This window comes from Chiloscyllium plagiosum, unplaced genomic scaffold (assembly GCF_037043375.1).
Source record: "Chiloscyllium plagiosum isolate Xiang-an unplaced genomic scaffold, Cpla_swu_hap1 HiC_scaffold_24, whole genome shotgun sequence".
Lineage (NCBI taxonomy): Eukaryota > Metazoa > Chordata > Chondrichthyes > Orectolobiformes > Hemiscylliidae > Chiloscyllium > Chiloscyllium plagiosum.
The window spans coordinates 53,623,148-53,648,531 of NW_028270162.1; the positions used below are offsets into that span (position 1 = coordinate 53,623,148).

General features: G+C 39.5%; 1 protein-coding gene across 2 annotated transcripts in view; it reads left to right on the plus strand.

Moving 5' to 3' along the window:
• ppil2 (peptidylprolyl isomerase (cyclophilin)-like 2) overlaps nt 1-12,986 on the plus strand; it is a 392,675-nt gene extending 379,689 nt beyond the window's left edge. The window contains exons 19-20 of one of the 2 annotated variants that reach the window (XM_088000184.1): nt 5,973-6,115; nt 6,288-7,916. In XM_088000184.1, coding sequence (XP_087856310.1) covers nt 5,973-6,115; nt 6,288-6,297 — 153 coding nt within the window. In that variant the 3' untranslated portion in view covers nt 6,298-7,916. Of the gene's footprint in view, nt 1-5,972; nt 6,116-6,287; nt 7,917-9,157 lie in introns of those variants that run through there. The other variant, XM_043716075.2, reaches the window with a different exon arrangement.
• Nucleotides 12,987-25,384: the final 12,398 nt, after the last annotated feature.

A 25,384-nucleotide genomic window follows, 5' to 3' on the forward strand; every position in this document is an offset into this window, starting at 1 on the left:
CTCAGTAACACATTTCTCTCAGAGTCAGAGGTTAAAAACTCATGTCCCTTTTCGGACATTTCAGGACACAAATCTCAGCTGACAAGCCAGTGCAATACAGAGGGAGTACTGGGCTGTCAGAGATGCTGTTGAAGTTGAGGTCCTGAATACTATCTCAGGTGAACATAAAGGATCCCATCTCAGTATTTTGAAGCAGTTTGGGAAGTTATCCATGGTGTCCTGGCTATTATTTATCCTTTAAGCAATATCACACAGAAGGTGGAATAACTGGTCATAATTGTATTGCTGTGTGGCATTTGGCTTCTATATTTGCTGGATTTAAAAAGTCTGTCCATTTCAAAAAGACCTCATTGGCTGCAAAGTACATTGGAATGTTCTGAAGTTTTGAAAGGACCTTTATACTATCAAAGGCAGTTTTCCTTTTTCTCCTTTAAGGACAAAAGCTCCCACTGAGGCTCAGCTGAGCTTTGTATTCCTCAATACATCAACAGAGATGTAGCAGAGTAGACATTTGAGACTTTTCCATTCACTCTTTAACAGCGACCTCAGTCGGAACTGGGTGAGGAAAAGGCTGACGCTTCTTAATGTTGCTGTATCAGTGGTGCTGCTGACTGAGTCTACATCAGAAGACAGCTGATTACAGTGTAGTCTGTGATGTCAGCACTATCAAGACCATGATACAGTAAAGAAATAATCTATATTTATGCAACACGTCTATTGTATCCTGAGGACATTCCAAAGTAACTGACATTCACTGAGTTATTTTTCTGGTTTTAGTCACTGTTGTGGAGACAAACAGCACTGTTTTAGGTGTTTCTGTAAGTATTTTAAAAAATAATTAACTCTGAGTGTTGGTACTGTAGGAAGTGAGTCTGGAAATCATAATGGAAAATACAGAGATGGCAGAACAGGTATTTTGTAACAGTGATCACTACATAGAATATATATCATCCCAGAGATAGCTGTAGTCAGGAAATAGAGAGGGGGAGGAACTCAGGAAAATTGCAATCACCAAGGAAGTGTGCAAAGAACCTCAGTCCTGATTGAATTCATTTTAGGGAGTTTAAAAGAGATGGCAAGTGAGATAGTTGATGTGTTAGTTCTAATTTTCCAAAATTCTCCAGGAGCAGGTCCATTAAATTGGAAGTTAGTGAATGGAACACCTTTCTTCAAAGGGGGAATGTGATTTAAAGTAGGAAACTATATGGCAGTATCTTTCTTCCCCACTGTAATCAGACTTTTGAACGGACCTCTCAAATGTTAATGTTAATCTCACTCTCTCTCTCTCTCTGCACCTTCTCTGTGGCTGTAACACTGTATTCTGCACTCTTAAGCTACCCTGATGAACTTTGTATGGTACGATCTGCTGGTATAGCACACAAAACAACACTTTTCAAGGTATTTCAGTACATGTGACAACAATAAATCAAATCAGATGTGGATGTTGCTGGCTAGATCAGCATTTATTACCCATTTACAGTTAGCTTAATATCTGTCATAATAAGTGTTATAAACTTGCAGGACATTAAAAGAAAATGTTCAAGGCGATCAGGCAAATTCAACATAGTTTTGTGAAAAAGAAATCATGTTTAGTGTTCTTTGAAGTAATGATTTATGCTATAGGTAAAAGGGAGCCAGTGATGTATTGTACTTGGATTTCCAGAAGTGATTTGATAAGTTACCACATCAAAAGTTGTTGCAGAAAATAAAGGCTCACTGAGTAAGGAGTAACATATTGATATAGATGTAAGATTGACTAACTGACAGAGAGCAGAGTCAGGGTAATCGATAGGCAGAATATCACATGTGGTCCACCACAGGCATTACAATTTTTTTGATTTGTATAAATTACTTGAATAATGGTACCAAAGATATGGTTGCTAAATTTACTCATGACACAAAGATAGAAAAGTTAATGAGACAAGGTCTAAAAAAGGCTCCAAAGGAATACAGATAGGTTTGATAGGCTAAATGAGTGGCAAAGATCTGGCAAATGGAGTATAATGTTGGAAAGTGTGGAATTAACCATCTTGGGAAGAAGAATAAAAAAAAGCATCTCACATTTTGAGTGATTACAGAGGTGTGAGCTGCAGAGAGATCTGGGCATCCTAGTGCACGAATTGATGAGAGCACATCTGGAGTACTATACAAGGTATAGTTTTCCTTCCTTATGGAAGCATGTAAATGCACTAGAAGCAGTTCAAAGCAGTTCATACCTGGGTTGTTTGCATTGTCTTATGAGAAAAGGACAGACAGAGTTTAGAAGAGAGAACTTGATTAGAGCATATAAGATCTTGAGGGGAACTTGATGGATTGGTTGTAGAGAGGATGTTTCCTCTTGTGGGGGAATCTAGAACTAAGGGTCACTGTTTAAAAAAAAAGGGTCACTGATTTAAAATGGATGAGAATTTTTTATCTTCTGAGGGTCGTAAGTCTTTGAAGCTCTCTTTCTCCAAAGTGGAAGCAAAATCTTCTAATTTTTTTTAAAGGCAGTGGGAGATAGATCCTTGATGAGCAAGTGGGTGAAAGCTTATCAGGGATCGTTGGGAATGTGGGATCGATGTTACAATCAGATCAGCCATGATCTTATTAAATAGAGGAACTGGTTTGAAGAACCAGCTAGCGTACTTTGACTCATAACTCAGATATTCATATGTTTTGAATTAATATAAATTACAACCAAGAGGAAGGATATTTTAGATTCCTGATGAAGGGCTTATACCCGAAACATCAATTCTCCTGCTCCTCAGATGTTGCCTGACCTGTTGTGCTTTTCCAGCACCACACTCTCGACTCTGATCTCCAGCATCTGCAGTCCTCACTTTCTACTTGATATTTTAGATGGCAGGGATGAAAAGGTAACAGCATGCAGTATCAAAGACCTCCCACCTCTCCCCCTATCCAGTCTAGGTGATTACCCTTTAACAAATTCATAGTACACATTTCAGATCTTGGCACACATCTGGAAGGCATTGGAACCTGGAACTCAAGTGAAGTCCAGGTGAAACATTTTAACAGCTAGTCATGGGACTTAATGAATACCATCAGTCAGTTTACAACTCATAGCTTTTTTTAAACAGATCTTTAATGTAGTAAAATATCCCAAGGTGCTTTTTAGGAGAGTTATAAAACAAAATTTGGTATTGAGCTTTAAGATAGATGACCAAAAGTCCATTCAAAGAAACCGTCTTTAAAGAGCACCTCAAGGGAAGAAAAAGAGGCAGATGAATTGAGCAGGTGTTTTGCATCAATCTTCACCGGAGAGGATGTAAATAACAACCCAGGAATGGCTGTAAATCAGAAAAAGGGAGGGAGGCAGGTCACTCAAGAAAATTATGTTCACCAAGTCCAGGTTGTGATCAACTTAATCTGACGGTCTTATCAGACAAAGCCATGACTATCAGAGATGACGTAATTAAACTTTAAATAGCAGTGTCACTACCTCTGAGCCAGGAGGCCAGGTTCAAGTCCTACCAGATATCTGTAATTGTATCTCTGAATAGTTTCATTAGAAAATATCTAAAATGGTCTTGAGGCCAGAGTTGAAGGAGAATGGGTTGTAGGGCTACAGGAGATTACTAATAGGAAAGATCAAGGCCATGTTGAAAATTTAAAATAAGGTTGAAATTTTTGAAACCAGTGTTGATGAATCAGAAAACAATGTAGAGGTGATGGGTGACTGGGATATAGGCACATAGCTTTGGACGATGCTTGATGAAAGATGGAATGTAGCAGACCAACCAGGGGTGTGTTGGATTAGAGACCACAGAGGCTTGAATGAAGCTTTAAGCAGCAGATGTAGAGGTCGAAATAGACAAATGCAGAAGATGTGTTGAAACTCTGAAAGGTCTGAAAATGTTTTTTTGTCCCAGTCTTTGGTTGAAGCAATTTCTTTTCATCAATTTGGGCAAGCAATGTGACAGTTTAAAACAAGGGAGGGAGGTGAGAGAAGTGTTTCTGAAGTGGAGTTGGGTGGTGTTGGTGTATATGTGGAAAGTGACAGCAGCACATAAGTGAGGTTAAGGGGCTATAGTGGAGCAGCGGTACCGGCCCTACCTTTGAGCCTGAAGACTGGGTTTCAGGCTGTTCCGGTACACTGGTAGTGCCCTTTCCTCTGGGCCAGGAGGCCTGGTTTTGTCTCACCTGCTCTGAGGTGTGTCATAATATCTCTAAATAGGTTGATGAGAAAATATCTATAAGTCAGAAAAAAGATGGGGCCAATGAAATATCCTTGGGAATGGTCTGCAAGTCTGTAGGGAAGCCATTACATCTGGCTATATCTGGAATGTTCTAGAATGGAACCAACAAGTGCAGTCCCACCCAGCTAGACTACAGCAGAGAGGCTTTACAGGAGGATGATGTGATTAACCATGTCTTGGACTGTAAGCATACCAAGGAAGTAAGGAAGGACCTTTATCGCAGTCACATCGGATGTGATTTGTGATTCTGATAAGAACAGCTGCAGTATTTTGGCTGGGGAGAAACCTAATTGGAGGAATTCAAATGTGGAGGTCTACGAAAGACAGTTATGGACTTCAGGAAGCAACATCACGTTTGCAGGCTTTAAACAAGGAAGGAAGAAGAGTAGTTCACTCAGACTGAGGTGTCAAGATCTGTTTTATTTGTAAAGGAGATTTGGGATAACTTTGAAAGAGAGGAGGAAATTAGCTGAGGGGAAAGAACTGTTAACAGTGTCTACTAACAGAGGAGTCAGGAAGTAAGTTAGATGGCCACCACTTTAGTGGGAGTAGGGTCAGGAGAGCAGGAAGTAAGCTCTCATAGGCAAGATGAACTTGGAGAGGGCAGTTTTAGGGCTAGACATGGCAAGGAAATCTAAGGGAAGTGGGTAAAGACAGCTGAGAGGATGTCTAAATCAGACCGAGGAGTTTAATAAGAAAATTTCCTGTGGGGAAAGAAGCCAGGCAGTACCTCTGCAGTTAGAGCAGAAGCCGATAGTGTTTTTAGACAAGGCAGATCTGCTGGTGAATAACTGATTTAGTTATTCACCACATTCATTAAAATCTGTTGTGAACTGAGTATTGTCAACTTAAATGTTTCTGAGTAATTAACTGCCTTTTTATTATGCACTGAAATTTGTTTTAAACTCACATCAGACCTCACCTCCAAAATTAAATGCATAACAAAAATTGTGATCTGGTTGAACATATTTGGATTTTCTTTTGAGCTTCCAACTAAACAATGTGCCAGCGAGCTTACTGGGAGAGAGTTGCCTGAGTGTTTCTGAAGCAGAACGTATAGAAAGCCAATTGGCATACACAGTTAAAGCAATCTTGGTTAATAACAATATTTGCACTTCTCTTCACTGTTGGACTCGACAATTTATAATTGACATTTTCCGCAGCAGTGTTATTTAGGCCTACTGCGTGACAAGCATGGTATAATAGTTTAGCAGATCTTTTCATACCAAGAGAGAGAAGAGCATTGTTCTTGATCCTGATCAGTACATCACTTTATTCAATGTAAACTTCAGGTTGTTTCCTTGAGTGTTTAGACACCACAGAAGAAAGGTTTATCAAATATTTTACAATGGGGACCACCATTTTTAATCTGCATTAATTATTAACAGTCTGCCTTTTCTACATGGCCTTTGAGCCATGGAACTGGGTTGGTCAGAACTGATGACATGTGAAAGTTCCACCTCATTTTCTAATAAAGTAATGGTTGGTTAAGTGTCAAAGGCTATATAGTAGATTCAGATTAATCCAAATTGCCAAACAGAACTAGCCCAATCCATTGATACCATTGATCTACAAGCCTGTTTCAATCAGAGATTGCAGTTTGAAGACATCACCACAATAACTTCAGGATGAGTGTATCACTCTGGAGTTGAATATTAAAGCATTATCTAGTGGAGGTGGCTACTTCAAGACCTGTAAAGTTGTATATATTACAGGGTGAAAGTGTCATGCACAGTGTGAAAGTTGTATTACCAGTTGTTTATTTGTTGTCAGATCGCCGAAGAACGTGAGAAAGCTCGGAACGAGGAGGAAGAGGAAAAGGCCAAAGCAATGCCAGTTGTGCCAAAAAGTAGTTCAAATGATGGCCCAAAAATCTACCGGCAAGGTGTTGGGAAATACATTAACATGGCAGCTACGTAAGTGACTTTTTCCATTCTCATAGCACTTCAAAAAAAACTCTGAAACCTTCACAACAAATGTGCAAGGTTCAGGAAAATGAGGTACTGATTTTAGCAACAAAAAATATCATCAGATGCTCTAAAGGAGAGTCACAGGGCTCGAAACATTAACTCTGCTTTCTCTTCACAGATGCTGCTAGACCTGCTGAGGTTCTTCAGCAAGTTCTGTTTTTGTTTGTCATCAGATCACTTGGTGGTTTGAAATCACTGCACTAACTGTCTGATGCTTCCAACTACTTGCATTTTATCAATGTGTAGCAATTTTCACTTTTGATTTTGCTTTGACAGTTCTTCAGGCATTTTTATACACTTGCCTTGCTGTTTTATGGTGCTCTTCAGTGGAGACAAGCAGAGCAACTTTGGATACCATCTACCCCATAATATCTGATACTGCTCCACAATAAATGATGAAAGGTGCAAAAATAAAATTGTATATGATTAAAATTTATAAATGCTGAGAATTTCGTAGAATTCCTATAATGTGGAAATAGATCATTCAGCCTGTCACGTCCACCCAGGCCCATCCCTACCCCTGTAACCCTGCATTTCCCATGACTAATCTACCTACCTTGCACATCCTTGGACAGTATTGTCAATTTAGCATAGTCAATCCACCTATCCTGCACATCTTAGGAGCTTTGGAGGAGACTGGAGCACCTGGAGGAAACCAACGCCAACACTGGGAGAATGTGCAAACTCCACACAGTCAGTCGCTTGAGGTGGGAATTGAACCCAGGTTCCTGGCGCTGTGAGGCAGCAGTGCTAACCACTTAACCACCGTGTCGCCCCCAAAAAAGGGACAGTAGTTCAATCAATATCAATAAAGTGAAGAGATATCTTGTGTACCCTCATTAAAATGGTTTTGCTGAAGACTGCACAGCAAAATGTCACGACGTGCTGCTGACTGGTCAGTATGTGTTTCCATCATTTCCTGATAGGATAGCAGTTGGAATTGCCTGAAGTAATTGCCTTAGGTGGACAGTCTCTTGGTTTTAATCGTCTGTAGCTCTGAGGCCATATCAGTCAATCACAATTGGACAGCAAGCTGTCTTTGGTCTTTGCTGTTAAGGGCCCTTCTTTGGAGCATGTTTTACTTTAATACTGCAAACACTTTGTTTTTGCTTCAGAACACTGACATATGTTGGTTTGCTACCCTCTTGATTCTGTGTACCTGTCCCTCCTTCAGCCTGAAGTACAGGCTTAATGTGTGAATAACTGCTGATTTTGTAACCTCGCCTTACTTGTAGGATGTGTTTTCTCACCATTTCCATCACAATTCAGCCCAAGCTGAAAATCACCAGTCCTTCCACGACAGACAAAGACCAAATCTCTTTAGATATGGCACTTGTTGTATAAGAGTAGAAAGTCCTGGAGATACAATTTATGACTAATTAAGTCCACAGACTTATGATTATATTATTCCTGTGATCAATCAATGACAATAATAGATGGCATTAATCTAGTGCTTTTATCACACTAAAGTATCACACTAAGATGATCCACAAGATGAATCTACCGGGTTTTGACATCGAGCCAATGTTCCTCTGAGCAGCACAGATGCACAGCCAGACTATAATAAACAGGCTGCACACTACCAGTATTTGTTCAAGAAGCACGCATGCATGACCGCTTGATGCATGTCAATGTCTGTGCAGTGCAATAAACTAACACACGTACAAAAATGAAAGGGACCATTGTAAGCCAAATAAGGAAGATATTAGGATAGATATTGAGAAGCATGGTCACAGAGATAGGTTTCCAGGAGAACCTTTAAGGGAGGGGGAGGGGGGGGGGAAGGCTCCTGAGAGATTCAGTACAGTAATTGTAGAGTTAGAGTTCAAACAGCTGAAAGCATAGCCACCAAAGGTAAAATAATAAAAAAAGGTTGATTTTTAAGGACAACAGATATTTTCTTTGGAAATACATACAGGAGAAAATGGAAATTTAGGCAGCTTTGTTACAGAGAAGGAACTCATTTTTCTGTACCTTAAGGGAAATTGAACTGTATGTTTAATGATTACACAATGATATGTATTTTTCTGAAGAAACTGGATTTTGATACATTTGTGAAACATGCTGACACCAAATGACTTTGAAAATAAAATGTAACTGTGCAACAACAGGATTTAGATTGTTTGTAAATGTCAGTTTCGTTCTGAATTGGGAGGAAATATATCAGTTGAAACACACACTTGTAAAAAGCCTACAGCAATCAAAATTGCACTTTTCCTCTCTCTCTCTCTCTTTAAGTGCCAAAGAAAAATGCTGAAAGACTTTGCAAAGGGAAAGAAAATTTCTAATCTAAGCAAGACCTAGGTACAACTGACCAGCTACTAAATTGTGACTTGTCACAGTTGATAGCAACAAGATATCATCACCAAAATGAAGGCTGGCACCTGAAAAGTCAGCTCATTCCACTCCTTTCGGCTTGGACTTTGATCCACAAACTTTTCTGTCCATATTTTCCACCCGCACTACTCCTAAAAAGACTCTCAACTGTCTGTCCATCATGTGTGTGTTTGAATTTAAAGACAATTCAGTTGAAGTTTGCATATTTGTCATAAATTAAATTTTTGTCACATATTAGAGGATAAATTTGTACAATACATAAAGTTTGTTTTGTAATTTTGTTTTTCTTTGCTGAAACCTGTTCTGGGTTCTTTTTTATCTCGGTTAGTAGTGACAGACAGGGATTTATCATCTTCGAGATGAAAGTGCGTGTTTCTGTGCTGTATGACAGTAATTTGTACTCATGTTGATTTGTGAAATATTGGAGCTTGGTTTCCACTACACTATTGGCCACAAGGGCATGACAATACGAAGCCACAAATGGAGGAGGTTACAGAGACAGGGTTGAATGAGACTGTGCATGAATTTGAAAACAAGAATGACATTTTAAATCAAAGAATGTAAGTTTTGTTGCACTACTCTGGTTTACACTGTAATCTCATTTTCAATTGGCCCATCACGATTTTCTTGCCTTTTTTTTGTCTAAACTAGAAAACGAGTGGCAGTGGATCAAGATAGTAGCCCGTCCACCAGCAGCAGCAGCAAAAAGATTAAAGGGATTACTGGTTTTGGTAACTTCAGCTCATGGTAGAACTGAAGCAATCAGCAAATGAAGTGACCAGCAGCAGACAGCAATGTTGGCACTCAACTCGACAAGATTTCTTTCACATTCAAAAGACCTATAAGATCAAAGGTTGCCAAAGAAGTGACTGATATTCAATGTAAAGTTCTCTTTCTGCAATAAGTAAATGTAGTGAGGTAGTGAAGTATAATGTTAAAGTTTCCATTTTTAGTGTATATGAGAGTGTTGCATTTGTTTCCTTGATGATGGACCAGGATCTGCATATTGTTGCAATCTGCCGATGCTATGACTAGTTATCATTTCTCTTTTTATTAAAAAAACATAAATTTTCTTCATGTTGCTCCAATTAAACTAACATGTTTCTTAGCTGAGATGATTCATCCTGCTGTTTGGTGGTGCGATCCTGTTGAGTTCAGACTTTCTCATATGGAAGCTAAGCAGATGTAAAAGGACATTGCTCATGTGTTTGTTTCCATTGCAGTGAGTAACTCTGGCACTGCCTCTGACCGGACGACTCAAATAAAGCTCATTTTGCTTTCATAAAATGATTGAAACATTACAGAGTGCTCTTCCTGCTCCAGTAACTTCTGCCGCTTTGCTAAGGACTAAACAAAGCTCAACGTGAGTACTGTGGCTACAATAAAAGGACTTTAGTCATCAAAATGGTCTAATCTACAATGTGTTGAGGCAGGAAATGGCTCACTTGAATTAATTTGAGTGGAGACCCGGCTGTTCTGCTGCTTCAACAGGCCCCAACAGTGATGTTGAATTTGACGCAGAAGTACCCAGTTGGGTAAGATTGAAAATACTTATGAGGTGGGACCTAGATATAAGATGAACTAATATTTCTTTTCCCCCTCATTTCCTACTGAGAACAGAGGACATTGTATGCTTGTTAATCAGAAGGCTTATTTTCTGCAAACATGGAATTGGAGTTAGCAATAACATTAGATTGCTTGGGAAAGGACTCAAATCTGAATCATCCCCAAATTTTCATGTACAAGTGGTCACAGTGATTTGTATATTTATTTTTGATGCATCTTGTCTAATTGTTATCATTGTATTAAAATACAGCTCCAGTTAACTAGCATTTCAGTCTCTAACCGAGAAACTTGCAAATTCCTTCAGAACAGTAAATCCATTGCCTTTGGTTTGGATTAAAAACTGAGGAATAAGTTTAAAGTTTACTAAATGCCACATTGCCCATCCTAGTCACCGATAGGTAGTGGGAGGACTGATTCAAAACATTGCATTCCTGAAATGTTTTTGCAGTGCTGTTAGGCAGGGTATTCCTGCACATTAAACCAGTGACAGTGAAGAGATGCATCTGTTTGTTAATGTCAGAATGTTGTGTCTTGAAGAGGTGAGAGGAGTGTGGTGCTATTTCCCCAATATTGCCGCTCTTTAACAGCTGAAGTAACAGGAAAGAACTGCTGTCAAAGATACCTGGGTGAGCAAATGTGAATTCTGTTGATCATAATACAGCTATACTGAAAAGGTGGATGCTTTCATTCTGACTCCCATGGACCTCAGCTTCTTTTACGATCCTTAGTACCACACTTACTGAATTGCTAACTTGACATTAAGGACAGCTACTCCTACCTCTCCTGCCAAATAATGTTTACTTTCATGTCTGGATCCATCTGGTGATTGGATTCAGTGAGCTGGTTATTGGTGTCACTTGATGGTGCTTTTAAGAATTAATCCTAACTCTCTTGAGAGGCGACTAATAGCAGAATAATTATTACCTGTTATTTATTGAATAAGGACATGCCCAGGCAATCCTGCAAATCATCAGATAACTGCCAGTGTCATCTAGGCACTGAAATAGCTTGGCTGGTAAACAGGGTATTCAGCATTACAACCAGAATATTGTCAGTATCCTTGGCTGTGCCCAATGAACTCAACAGCTTCCTAATGTCATAGATATGCCAAATTTGTTAGGCATTGGCATTACATAGTGGTTGAAGGGATAGAGGCTTCGGGAGGAAGCTGAGCAGTTTGTCCAATCACAGATTCTTTATCCTTCAGTTTTACTCATACACTAGCTGTTAACAATTGAGAATATTCATGGGATATCATGCTGGATCACTTAATAAAAGGTTAATTCATCTAATTAACAATTTTTACCAAAGACATTAATGTTATAATGCAATACAAACTTGGAGATGGACAAGCTTTAGTGTATATAAGCGTACAGCTGGTAGCATTTCTGATAAATGCATTACGTAGATAGCCCTTCTGAGAATTTGCACATATACAGCTGCTATTTACAATAGGCTTCAACATTAGATTCTCACCTGTTGTCTGTACAGACCAAGCTGTCAAGCCAAGCAGATTGACTGGACTCGATCCCAAGCCAGGTAGACAGTCATGAGCTGCTTCTTGAACTTGCGTCTTTGCAAATAATGCAATCATAAAGGTTCCCTACAATATGAAAAAGCAGTTAGCAGTAACTTAAGATTTGAAAGTATTCATGTGCAAAAGTATTAAAATATATGCACATGACAGAAACCCACTGTCATAGACGCCTTAAAAAAAACCTCCTCCTCAATCTGGAATGTAATGAACAACAATCCATGACACAAAACTAGCAATAGGTAGCACTAGGTTGATAGATCAGTCACTAGCTATGCCTGACCTGGATCACAAGATCTGGATAACGTACTAAAATTGTATTCCCACCATAAATGAACAGAAAAGAAATAATTAAATAAATTTACATTGGAAAGTAATGTTATAATGATCACACATCATAAAATGCGAATAATAATCTATTTAGAGGATTAATTGATTGGAATTCTGTTTTGCACATTGTCAAAGTAGTCATTTATGGAGCAGAATTTCGATTGCTGAGCTCTCATCCTGATGTTTTCCTTAGTATAAGCAGATATTCCATAATATAAATCAGAGGGAGTCTCTTACTATTCATATTTGGGACATAATTGCTGCTAGTAAGATCAACATTCATTGCTGTTATTAATTGCCCTTGAGAAGGTGGTGGTGAGCTGCCTTCTTGGGCCATTGCTGCCCATTCCAGGTTTCTGATGCAACAACAGTGAAGGACAGCGATATGGTTCCGAATCAGAATGATATGTGATTTGGTAAGTAACTTTCCCATGTTGGTGTTCTGATGTATCTCCTGCCTTTGTCCATCTGAGTGATAAAGATTGGTTTGGAAGGTGTTATCAAAAGATTCTTGGCCAGTTGCTCATTTCCAAATTTTAGGTTTTTGGCGGTTCATCTCGTTTCTGATCTTTCACTTTTATCCTATTGTCGGAAAGGATGTAAGCTCATTGGGCTAAATAACACTGCCTTTTAAACTTGGGACAGCCATGTTGCACTGGAGAGGTGAAAGGGAGGTGAAGCAAACCACATGTTAGAAGTTAGCTGATACGGGTTTGAGGGGATCACTTTATAGAAGAGAAGCACTGCCAGTGTGGCACTATTGGTAAGAGAGTGGGAATCCAGCATTGACACCAAAGAGTGATAACACCAGCACCCTGTCTGTTGTGGACAATAACGAGAACTTGGCAATTTCAAATCTTTGTCAGCTGCAGGGACTGCAGCACCATGTACCTCTGTTTTGAGTACACATAGGTAGCCTCAGCAGAATCACAGAATGTATCCATCATGTACTTTGCTCTGTTACTGTGCCTGCAACTAACAACATAATTGTATCTGATTTCTGCCTATTTTGATTAAAAGTACTCAAGTCCCAACTTGGGTTGAAGCCTGCAGCCTGTATTCTGAAACTGTTGAGCTCCCTAATGCTGGGTATCCAGGCTCTACTGACAACTGGCTCTGACCACAACTTACTTCTGTTATTCAAGTGTAATACCATTCTTCATTTTGGCTTGGTCCCTGAAGGTAGTAAAATTATCAGATTAAATGAACTTTTCTGAAGGACGTGCTGATAATGCCCAGTTGACTACATTAGATATTGGTTTGGTGTTGGGGCTTGCTTAAAGATAAAAGATAAAAATTAAATATCATAGTGCCTGATTAGAAAGAAGAAAACTGCATTTATATACCATCTCCCACATTCTCAGGCTATCCAGTAGTTTTTATTACTTTTTAACTGCGGGTATTGGCCCTATCCCTGCACTATCATATGGATAATTCATCTAGCCTGTACATCGTTGGACTGTGGGAGGAAACTTGAGCACCCAAGAAAACCCACATAGACACAGGGAGAATGTGCAAACTCCACACAGTCACCCAAGGTTGGAATCAAACCTGAATGAATCCCTTAAGCTGCAAGGCAGCAGTGCTAACCACTGAGCCACTGCACCACTGTGTAGCTTAGAAGTGCTTTCACATCAGCATTTGTTTTGGATCAATAATTCTTTCCCTGTAATCATTTAAATAAACCGAGCCTTAACTTTAATGGCCCAATCTGCCAAGATTTAAGCATGATTTAAATTTCCAATTTATTTATTTTAATGAGCCAGCTCTGTTATAAATCTGTTCCAAATAAATTTGGTGCAACCATTTATTCATAAGGATGTTAATAGTCTTGTATATCACCCAGAGTAGAGGTTTGTTGATGTTGTTGTCAGCGGTAAGAAGAAATGTTGATCCTTGCGCAGTCTTTGCATTTTAATGATCATTGTTAGATAATATTCCCAAGCATAACTAAATAATTTAAATCGCCTTCAGATTCTAACCAGTGTGAGGATGTTGAGGATAAATCGAGGGAACTAATTCACCTATTCGAACTGTTGTAGGAGCCTCCAGCTCAAGTTCATTTATGCTTCTAGCAGCAAAGGGAATTCTCAACAGTTTGTGTGATTTGGAATTAAACCAGGAAACTTCTATTTCTGGTTGACCTTAAATTAGACAAGTCCGAGAGCTTACCCGTCACATACTGGCCTTTAAATAGAGGCATTTCTAAAGATAGAAAGAACTAGTATTTATATAGTGTCTTATCACATCACTTAATTGCCCCAAAGCACTTCACAGGCAATGAAGAACTTTGCCACTATTATATAGACAAGCAAATGATTACTTGTACAGTCAAGTTGTTGAAAGCCAATGTGACCTCATTGAATTCTGTTCACCACTGGGCACAAGTACCAACATCCATAAAAAGCCTAGTCAGTGGAAATAACTTGTGCATATACAGTAGACTCTGCTGTGCAGGAGAAATACAAATAGTGTTATTTTCATTCAGCTGGTGTGATGGTCAGGGAACTGAATTGTGCTATAATCTGTGTGAGTAAACCAAAGCAAACCTTTAGTTTATCAGCAAAAAACAAAGGAATTTATATTAAGTCTGTAATGTTATAAAATATTGTGAAATAGTTCACTGAGCCAAGTGCAAATGCTGAGTGATGTTAGTGTGTTGGGGAGACAACTAAAGATTAAGTATTGCATTTAGCCTGAGCAAGGGATTAAAATGGAGTTCTCACAGGGAGGTCTGGATATCAAAGTAAGTGAGGAAATGATAAAGACTATAAATATGTCACAGTCTTATGAATAGGTAAATCAAAAGTATACCCGCGAATGACAGAATTGATATTTAAGATGAGATTTGGGTCTATGGAATTCAGAGATGGTCACTACGAAATTGAGTCCAAAATAAGAGAGCCACACAAGGGGACAATGTGATTTTGTTGTCACTAGATTATCTGGTCCAGCTCCACCTGTCCATGACAGTAACTGTAGGAACAGCGATTGCACAGTTCTTGTGGAGGTGAAGTCTTGTCAGAAGCCACCCTCCATCATATTTTGTGGCACTACCATCTTGCTAAAGAGGAGCAATTCAGAACAAATCTAGCAGCTGAAAACCAGGCCTGGATGAGGCACTGAGGGACATCAGAAGATTTGCATTCACTGTGTCTGTTACTTCATGGTTGGCATTTTCCTCACTCTACTATTGCCATCAAGCCAGGGGGCTAACCTGCTTCAGTGAAGAGCACGGAAGAGCATGCAAGAAGTAGCACCAGCCATACCTAAGGAAAAAGTAAAGGCCAACCTGTGAAGCTGCATCATTAAACACATGGATGTTAAATAGCAAAAGCAGCTTACTAAAGGCAAATAATTTTGTCACAATGACAAAAGCTGACAATTAAACAACTAACAGGAGGAGACAGCTCCACTAGCATCTCCGGCTTTAATGACAGGCCACAACTTCTGAATGCAAAAGTATTTCAAACAGTCTTCAACCAGAAGTGCCAACATTGACAGTCTGTCTCGATCTACTCAGGTCACCACTATCAAAAACTATTAGTAGGAGCAAGTGTTCTTTGTTCGGCATTTCACACCTGCTCTACCATTCAATGAAATTGTGGTTGATCATCTACTACAATGCCATTGCTCTACATGCCTTCGATCCCTTGATATTTTTAAAATGTAGCTTCTGTCCTGAACATACTCAATGGCTGAATCTCCACCACCCTCTGGGCAAAGAATTTCAAAGATTTACTGCCCCCTAAGTGAAGAGATTCCTTTTCTTCTCAGTCCTAAATGACCTGCCCTTATTCTGTAATGTGTCCCCTGATTCTAGAAAGGTGCACACACCCTACTTCTGCAGCCAAGGGAGACAACCTTTCTGCTGATCTACCCGCCTCAAGCCCTATGTCTGTATTCCACTCCCCAGTTCCATGTGTTCTAATTATGTTTACTAACCTCTCATATGGAACCTTATTGAAAGCCTTTAGAAAAGCTAACTATATCACACCCACCAGTACGCCCTTCCCTATTCTGCTAGTTGCTTCCTCTTAGAAACAAAACTGAGGTAGGTTTGTTTTCCGTTTCATAAATCCATACTGACTCCCCCTAATCTGACCATTATTTTATGTATCCTATTATAACATAACTTCATTATTATTGTAGATTCTTAGATTTTTCTCACAGTACTGTAGTTTCAGCTTTAGTCTCCCTCCTTGCTAATTAGTTACATTTACATCCAGCTCTCAGCTAATTTATGTCATTATGTGCAATATCAAATGTTACTGAGTGTATTGCATGCAGCAAAGGATGTTCCAGGTTTTGGCAAATACTTTGATGTTAAACAGCATTGCCATCACTGGATCATCGCTTCTGCCACCACTAACCACTTTCACTTCCACCCTGGCACCACTTGGGGTTATTATCAATCTGAAACTTAATAGTACCAGGCACATAAATACTGTGGTGCCTACAAGAGCAGGTCAGAGGCTGTGCAGTCTGTGAAGATTGCTCTCTTGACCCCCCCCCCCATAGCATTTCCATCATCTGCAAAGAACAAATCGGGAGTGTAATCCACTTGCTTGAATGTATGCTGCTCCAGCAGTGGTCAGGAACCTCAGCACGGTCCAGGACATCACAGCCCACTCAGTGGCACCCCATACAACACAGGTTTGCTTCAATTCTAGCACATCAGGATTGCAGTGTACATCATGTATAAAGTGCACAGTAGCATCCAAATTACAACCTCTACCACTTAGATGTTCAAAGACAGTATGCGGATGAAAACCCCAATTTCTAAGATCACCTCCAAGTTATCCATGCATTTGACTTGAATATATATCAGTTTCATCTGTCACTGGGTTACAATTCTGGAATTCCCTCCCTGATAGCTCAATGGGGGTGCTATCACCACATAATGAAGTGATTCGAAAAGGCACATCTCACCGTTTTGTAAAGAACAATTAGGAATGGCTAATGTCAGCAATGTGTGAAGGAAATTTTTTTTAAAAATCATTGTTACAGTTAGACTCACTGAGAATGAATTATTGCCAAGGCTAAATGTGAGGAAAGAGATTGTCATAACTTTGGAGAGTGACAAACATTAGGAACTTGAAGAAAAGGAATCCTCCCCTGGTCTAGCCAAGCAAGGCATTCAGTTGTATCAATTGTTACAAATTCTCAATAAAAAATGAAACCAGATAGACCACCTGGAATCGACATTGGCACCAGAAACGGTAACGGCAGAAACAGCCCTGTCAACCCTGCAAAGTCATCCTCGCTAACATCTGGGGGCTAGTGTCAAACTTGGAGTTATCTTACAGATTAGTCAAGCAACAGCCTGATATAGTCATACTCTCAGAATCACACCTTATAGACAATATCTCAGGCACCACCATATGTTCTGTCCCACTGGCAGGACAGACCCAACAGAGGTAGCAGCACAGTGTATACTTTCAGGAAAGAGATGCCCTGGGCAACGTTAACATTTACTCCAGACCCCACAAAGTCTCATGACTTCAGGTTAAACATGGGCAAGAAAAGTCCCTGTGACTACTACGTACCGTTCTCCCTCAGCGGATGAATCAATATTCCTCTACATTGAATGACACTTGGAGGAACAACTGAAGGCGGTAAGGGCACAAAATGTAATCTGGATGGAGAATTTCAGTGTCTGCCACCAACAGTGGCTCAGCAGCAACACTGTTGATCAGGTCCTAAAGAATATAGCTGCTGGACTGGGTCTGTGGCAAATGGTGAGGGAAATACATACTTGACCTCATACTAACCAATTGCAAATGCATCTATCCAAATAAGAGTGACCTCAGCACTGTCCTTGTGGAGACCAGGTCCCGTCTTCTCATTGAGAATGCCTTCCATTATGTTATGTTGCACTACCACCATACTAAAGGGGACAGACTTGAAATAGATCTAGCGACTCAAGGTTGAGCATCAAAGAGGCATTGTGGACCATCAACAGCAGCAGAATTGTACTCTAGCACGATCTGCAATCTCATGACTTGGCATATCCCCCCTCAACCATTACGATCAAGCAAAGGCATCAACTCTGGTTCAGTGGAGAGTACAGGAGGGATACCAAGAGCAGCACCAGGCATGTGTATATATATATATATACATATATATAGACCTGGCACATCAGAATATGGTCATGGTTGTTGGTCAGTCATCTTAGCTCCAGGGCCTCTCAAGGTAGTGTCCAAGGCCCAACCATCTTCAGATGCTTTATCAATGACCTTACCTCCATCATGAAGTCAGAAATGGAGATGTTTGCTAATGACTGTAAAGTGTTCAGCACCATTTGAAGTATGTTCAAATGCTACAAGATCTGGACAACATCCAGACTTGGGTTGACAGGTGGCAAGTAACATTCACACCTTACAAATCCTGGGGATTACCATTGACTTGGAACTCAACTGGACTCGCCATATTAAAAAAGTGGCTACAAGAACAGGTCAAAGGCTAGGAATACAGGGCGACTACTCACTTCTTGACTCACCAAAGCCTGTCCCCCATCTACAGGGCATAAGTCAGGAATGTGATGGAATACTCCTCATTTGTTTGGATAGGTGCAGGTTCAACAACACTCAAAGCTTGACACCATCCAGGTCAAAACAATCCACTGTTTGTCTCCACTTCCACCAACACTCAATAGCAACAGTGTGTACAATGTATAACATGCGCTGTAGAAATTCACCTTTGACAACACCTTCCAAATCTATCACCACTTTCATCTCGAAGAACAAGAGCAGTAGAAACATGGGAAGTTACCTCCAAGATCCTCTCCAAGCAAGTCACCATCCTGTCTTGGAAATATATCACTGTTCCTTCACTGTCACTGTGTTAAAAATCTTGGAATTACCTCCCTCAGAACATTGTGGATCAACTTTCAGCACATGGACTGAAATGGTTCAAGAAGGCAGCTCAGCAGCACCTTCTCAACAGCAACTAGGGATGGGAAGTAATTGCTGGCACAGTCACTGATGCCCACTTTCCACGTATGAATTTAAAGAAAAAGCTTTGACAACAATGAATTTATCCAGGTCCTTTTACCAGATGTAACAATATTCACTACAGCCATTCCATCAAAACAGTGGTGTACATTTTTGAGTTTTGATGTTGGGTTATACATTGCTGGTTCAAAAATTGACCTGTTGGAGTAACACCATGACCAAGATCAGGAAGGCCTCCTCTCTAAGGGAGCAATTGAGGTCACTGGTTCTCATTGTTAGGGGAAGGGGTTTTAATCAAGCTACATTGTTTCCAATAACAAAAATTTGCTGAAGTTCCATTTCTGGAAAGGAAGTTGACCTCATCAGAGCTGGAAATAAATCACTCTCGCAACCCTGAGCATCATCAGGTATTCTAATAAAAGTTCAAGGCGAAGTCTCTGGTTGTAGCATTGAGTTGAGAATTTGAGGTCAGGACAGAGGTTCGGGGCAAATTTATCTGAATTGGATTTTGTTTGTGACTGTAATTAAGTTTTAGGCTCCCCAGACATGTTTGCAATTTGATTCAATAAGTGGAATGATTCAAGAGATTGTAAATCCATAATGAAGAGTTGCTTTCAAGTTCATTATTCATCAGCTCCAAATCAACACTGGATATCAAATATGTGTGATCTCAGTCAGTAACCTGTCCTTTTATATTTGCACTTTAGCAATCTGATGGATTAGAATGTGTGGGAGGAAATCTGGTCACTGCCAACCGTAAAGTTAACTGAAATTAACTTTAGCATAGTCTCAAATGAGTTCCAAGCCAGAGATTCATAGTATAAAAACAGCAGTTATTCATATATAGGTTCTTGAATAGATTGCTGAGAAAAATGTAAATATAGTACTGGTACAGCAGTGAGTACAGTTCTAAGCATGAAATCAATCTGTGCTGACGATCTATGGGAACTCTATTATGCATCCAACTAATGTGGTTCCTAACCTCCAAGTGATTGATGTTGGTACTGGCTATAAAGTGTACAAGTGTTCCAATTCTCATCGCAGTGTCTCTCGCAATAATGAAAGTCTCCTTTCCTCCCAAAAATAAAAATTAATTGTTGTGACATCCTATGACTCAGGCAATTTCAACAGTCTCACTGACTGGAAAATAATCAACATAGCCTCTTTTTTTGTAACTTGTATCATTCATTTACGAGGAATTCCGGAAATTAGGTCCAGGATCTAAGGCTCCCAGGACTCAGGCCAGGGTTTGCTGAGCCGCAATGATCCCTGCACTCCTGAGGCTTTATAGACTTGGATAACCTACAGTTCAAAAACAGTGGAGAGGACAACCAGCAGTCCCTTCAAAAGATCCTCCAATTTCAGCAGTAAGAAATGGCCGTATACTCACCCAAGCTAAATCACCCTGCAGTAAGGCAGTAGTCTTGAAACAAGCTGTGCCAATTAGGATGTAATGTTTATAAGCCTGATAGAGGTCTTCCAAGCCAAAGTTCTTCCTGGAACTTTGATCTTGGCGGGAGACTTCCAAGGAACAGAAGCTTCAAGAATGACCTCAAAGCATCTCAGAAACAATCAAACATTCCTGCCAACTCAAAGGAGTTCATACCTTGTGACCAAGATCGTTTTTTCGGGAAGGCACTGTATGCCGCAAAAGACTTCCATCAGGAATGGCATAAAGCAGAGCGCACAAACCTCCCAAAAACTACAGAAAGTGCCCCCATTACACTTCATAGATCACCCACTGGACTTCTCGGCAATTCCAAACCCGTCAATGTGGAATGAAGGTGAGTCATACTTGATTCTGAGAGACTACCTAACATATTCTATTGGCAGACAGCAAAGGTGACATTGTGGGAGCAAGAGAAAAGCCAATACAGGTTTAATTAAGTCAATGAAAATGGAACCAGGCCAATGTTCTCTCATTCAGCTGAACAATGATGGAAGATGCTGAAGGAGATTGATGTGGTCAACCACAGTAAAGATGCAAACTGATTCAGAAAATAATTTCACATGCAAGTGCAATTGACTCCCAAAACAAAGTTTGTCCACAGTTTACCCACTGTTCACAATGACTTCTGCCATTGGAACACCCCAGTGACCATGCTGTTAAATATACTGAGCTTGTTGAATCCACCAGAATTGTTCAGTATATGTTGAAGGCTGCCATTACACTTTGGAAGCACACTCAAAAACAGATATGCAGACAATAAGATCTCCATTTGAGAATGGCAACTGAATCCTAGTATATCTAAAGGAGATAAGAACAAAGAAAATTACAGCACAGGAATAGGCCCTTCAACCCTCCAAGCCTGTGCCGATCCAGATCCTCTATCTAAACCTGTCACCTATTTTCTAGAGGAGGCAAGACATAACCTCTGGGTGCTGATTTTTGACACCTATGTTATTTTAGCATCAGAGTATTTCAAGCAGTCGCTATACAAAATCATAAAAATCACTTGTGGGAATGCATTTCCTATTCACACTTCATTCTTTCTTTCCTCACAATTCAAGATTATACATTGCTGCCTTTATATCGTAAGACAAACCCGCACCTTTAATACCTATGCCAGTTTTTGAAGAGCCATTCAGAAACTTGTTAGTAGACTGTGTGGAACCATTACCTAAAAATAAGGCAGGGCACCAGTTTTTCCTTACAGCTATGGTTGTGACACCCCAATTTTCAGTAGTTGTCCTTTTGAGGACAACTTACAGCTTAAAATAGTGGTGGGAAAATTGTGTTTTTTTTAACTTGTTATAGACATCTGACAGAAATACAGTTGGATAAATGATCCAACTTCGTTTAAAATGCTTCAGCACATCAGAAGTAATTTGGGCATAGAATAACTGAGGTTTACCGCATGTAATCCACAAACACAGGGAGCTTTGGAGAAAAAATGCCAAACTCCCAAGGCTAATAATTAAGGCATATTTTTGTGAATGCCTGTAGGATTGCAAAAAGAATTGGATCGCTTCATATTTGCTACCAGAAGTTCCCTAAATGAATTTACTTAGTTTAGTCTATTCATGTTGAGCTATGGTCAAGGAAAGGTTTTAAGACAAGAAAACAAATTTTCATTGTTAGGTAATGTGTCCATGTTTCTGGAGAGACTTGCAAGAACATGCAAAGTAGGACAGGAGCACTTAAAAGCTTCACAGGCAAAAATGAAAAACAGACAAACATGCCGCAACTAGAATATTTAAAACACAATGAATGTTAGCATTATTACCTTCATAGGGTGAAACGCTGAAATCAAGTTTCAGTGGCCCATACAAGATAGCTTGGAGGGTTTTGGAAATGACTTACCTGGTAGATACTGCAGATTCAGGAAAAAGAATTGATCAAGCCACATAAACATATTAAAATTATATTTTAGTGAGTAAGAAATAGCAAGTATGTTAGGTGCTAAGAGTAATAGAGGAAGATAGACTATAGAGTGAGATTTTTTAAAAAGAGGTAAATAGTTCATGAAGCTAACCTCCTGTAATTTAATTAGCCAGTGCTAAAATACTGGGACGTTTAAACCGTATTTTCATACTTGAAGGGTAATGGGAAGATTTAATAAGCTTTACTGAGGAAATTGAAGGAAATCTGTAGAGATACACTAGGGTGTGCAATGTTAGCCAGGCAAGGGAATCAGTTGAAAATATGAAAAGGACAAAGTATCAAGAATATCTATAAATCCTGCACAAAGAAAGGATAAGTATGAATAAACATTTTTTTGTGTGTTTTATTCTTTATTTGTTCTGCTTACCTTATGAAAAATACATTTACAAAAATCATTTTAGCTCTTCAAAAGTAGAGGCACATATGGACTACAATTATTTTGCTTGAAATATAACCTGAATAATTGAAGTTTGGACTGTTTTGTTGCAGAGTATAAACCAGGTTTTTTTTTCCCCAGTGTGTGGTGTTAACACATTAGTTACATAAGGGCATGGGATTTTTACTGTAAGATTTGATATCTTTGCGGTACTAATTGAGAAAAAGTGCCTTTTGGTTTAATAAAAAAAAATTGCCCAGAACAGCCTTTGGATTGTTTTGAAGTAGCACTTCTGTCACAGAACTGAGAGGAGAACAGTTGGTTTCTTAGACCTTCAAATGCCTTCAAGTAAGCCAGCTTGCACTCCCTCTTGTTCTCACTCCTCATCTGTGAATGGAAAATAAACTATACTCAAAGACTTTGCAAAGAAAGACATCACCTAACTCCAGTCAAGACCTAGGTCCAACTGACCAGTCACCAAATTGAAGTGCACCACAGTCAACAACAATGTGATGCCATCGCCAAAAACTAGAAAAATGTAAAGGAAATCACTCATTGAGGTTTGGACTCTAAATTCACAGGCTTTGTTCCTTTTTATCTATATTTTCTATACACAATGTTTTTGCAAAACCTGCCATCTCATTTATTCTGTCCATCCTATTTATGAATAAATGTGTGTGTGTGTGTGTGTGTGTGTATTTGGATTTAAAGGGACTGTAGCTTAAGCTTGCATTTTAATTATTAATAATACATTTTTTTCACATTTAAAGGATATGTCTGTTATAATAAATAATTATTGTTTGTTGAAACCTGGTGTGAGCTTATTTTATCATTCTTAGTGGTCACAGTCAGACTAACCATCCAAGTGATTAAGTTGGCCATATATCAGACTTTTAATATATCACAGAGCTGATTTCCAGTGCATCCTTCCTGTTGCAAACTTCTATGTTAACCTTTCACATCAATTTTGCTCTTTTAACTGGCATTATGTACTTAAATGCTATACCACTAGATGGCTCTGTGGAGCAAGGTCAAAGAGAAAATGTCATCTACCAACGGAGGGCAAACCTGGGTAAAGGTAGAGTTAGGTAAGAGATTCTATAAATACCCTGCTAACAATTCATCAATTCACGCTAGCGCAAGAGCACAGTGAAATATTTACTGAAAAGCTCTGTCAAACAGGCACAATCCTTTATGCTGATAACCCCACCTGCACTCAGGTAAGGACACATGCTCACGTATAGATATTAATTCCACTACACCCATGATAAACATTTACCCAAGTAGAGGTGAACATGCATGTCTGAAAAGAAACCATTCTTAAAACCCAAAGGTTATTGTGTAAGCATGTTCATGTCAACTGATCTGAATCTCAGCAGTCACTAGGCTTGAATTAATATGATAGCCAATAACTCAAGGTGGTGCAATCTCAGATGTTCTCAGACTTGAAAGACTTGTAAGTGATTCTCTGTGGAGATGAAGAGCGGCAATTGACCCAGTCTGTTTAAAATAGCAAGGCACAGCTTCCCAGTCAGTCACCATGGGAGCTACACTGATAATTCACCTGTGTGCATTTGTAATGTATCAGTACAGGTAGAAGAAATATTGGTGGGGAGATCACATCCTTAGCATTGGCATTGAGAATTATCTCAGAACATAATCACCCAAAATGATTCCATTCAAAGCTTGAGATATTCCCCTCCAGCAAGTTGCAACAATCTTTGATGCAAATTGCAGAGTATTACATTCTTGTTGTTAAGCTCTTTTTCTGTCAATTCTGCCACAAACTGACTGTTAAAATGTTTAATCTTCTTTTATCTCATTACAACTCACATTTATATAGTCTTATTAACATTGTAACACACCCCAAGGTACAGGAATGCAATCAGACAATAATTGACACTAAGCCAGGAAAGGGAGCATTAGTGAAAGTGATAAACATTTTGGTAAAATGGATAGGCTTAAGGAATTTTTCAAAAGACAAGAGACAGACTCTGGGACCTAGAACCTGCAAGTGGTGCAGTGGTACTGTCCCTTACCTCTGGACTAGGAGCCCCAAGTTCAACTCTCACCTGCTCCAGATGGGTGTGATACCAAATCAGAACAGATTGATTAGAAAATGTAAAAGCATCTGGGGCCTTCATCCCTTCTGGCTTTTCTTTGTAATTTCCGTCCTTAACATCTTTTCTCTTTACCTATCTTTTCTCTCTTCCTATGCCTTTGTCCAGTCTGTCTATTTCTTATTCCTTTTTTTGTGGCTTCAGCTAGCTTTACAAGTATCATGATTACCCCAACAGACCATAACATCAATCATTTACTTCAAGGTCCTAGTGGCAATTTTGTTCCTCTATTCTAATGTCAAGGAATGCACACCTACGAATGAGTTGCTGTTCTGGGGAAGGTACAACATAGGACTACTTGCATGTCAAACATCATAACCCCAAATGATAAAGCTAAAAAATCTTGACAGTTGGGGAATTAGATCTAATCTGTGTAGTAATACCACATCAGCTGAGAATAGTGGTGGACAATTAAACAGGAGGTGGACAATTAACAAGGCTCAAAAAATATCCAGCATCTTCAACAATGGGGAAGCCCAAAACATCAGTGCAAAAGACAATGCTGAAATGAAATGCTCGGAATGAATGCAAATAGCAGTGCTAAAGTCAAGTGCCAGGAGGGCTGAGTGAATGATCATTTTGACTTGCTCCGGAGGTTCCTGTGCCTCAGA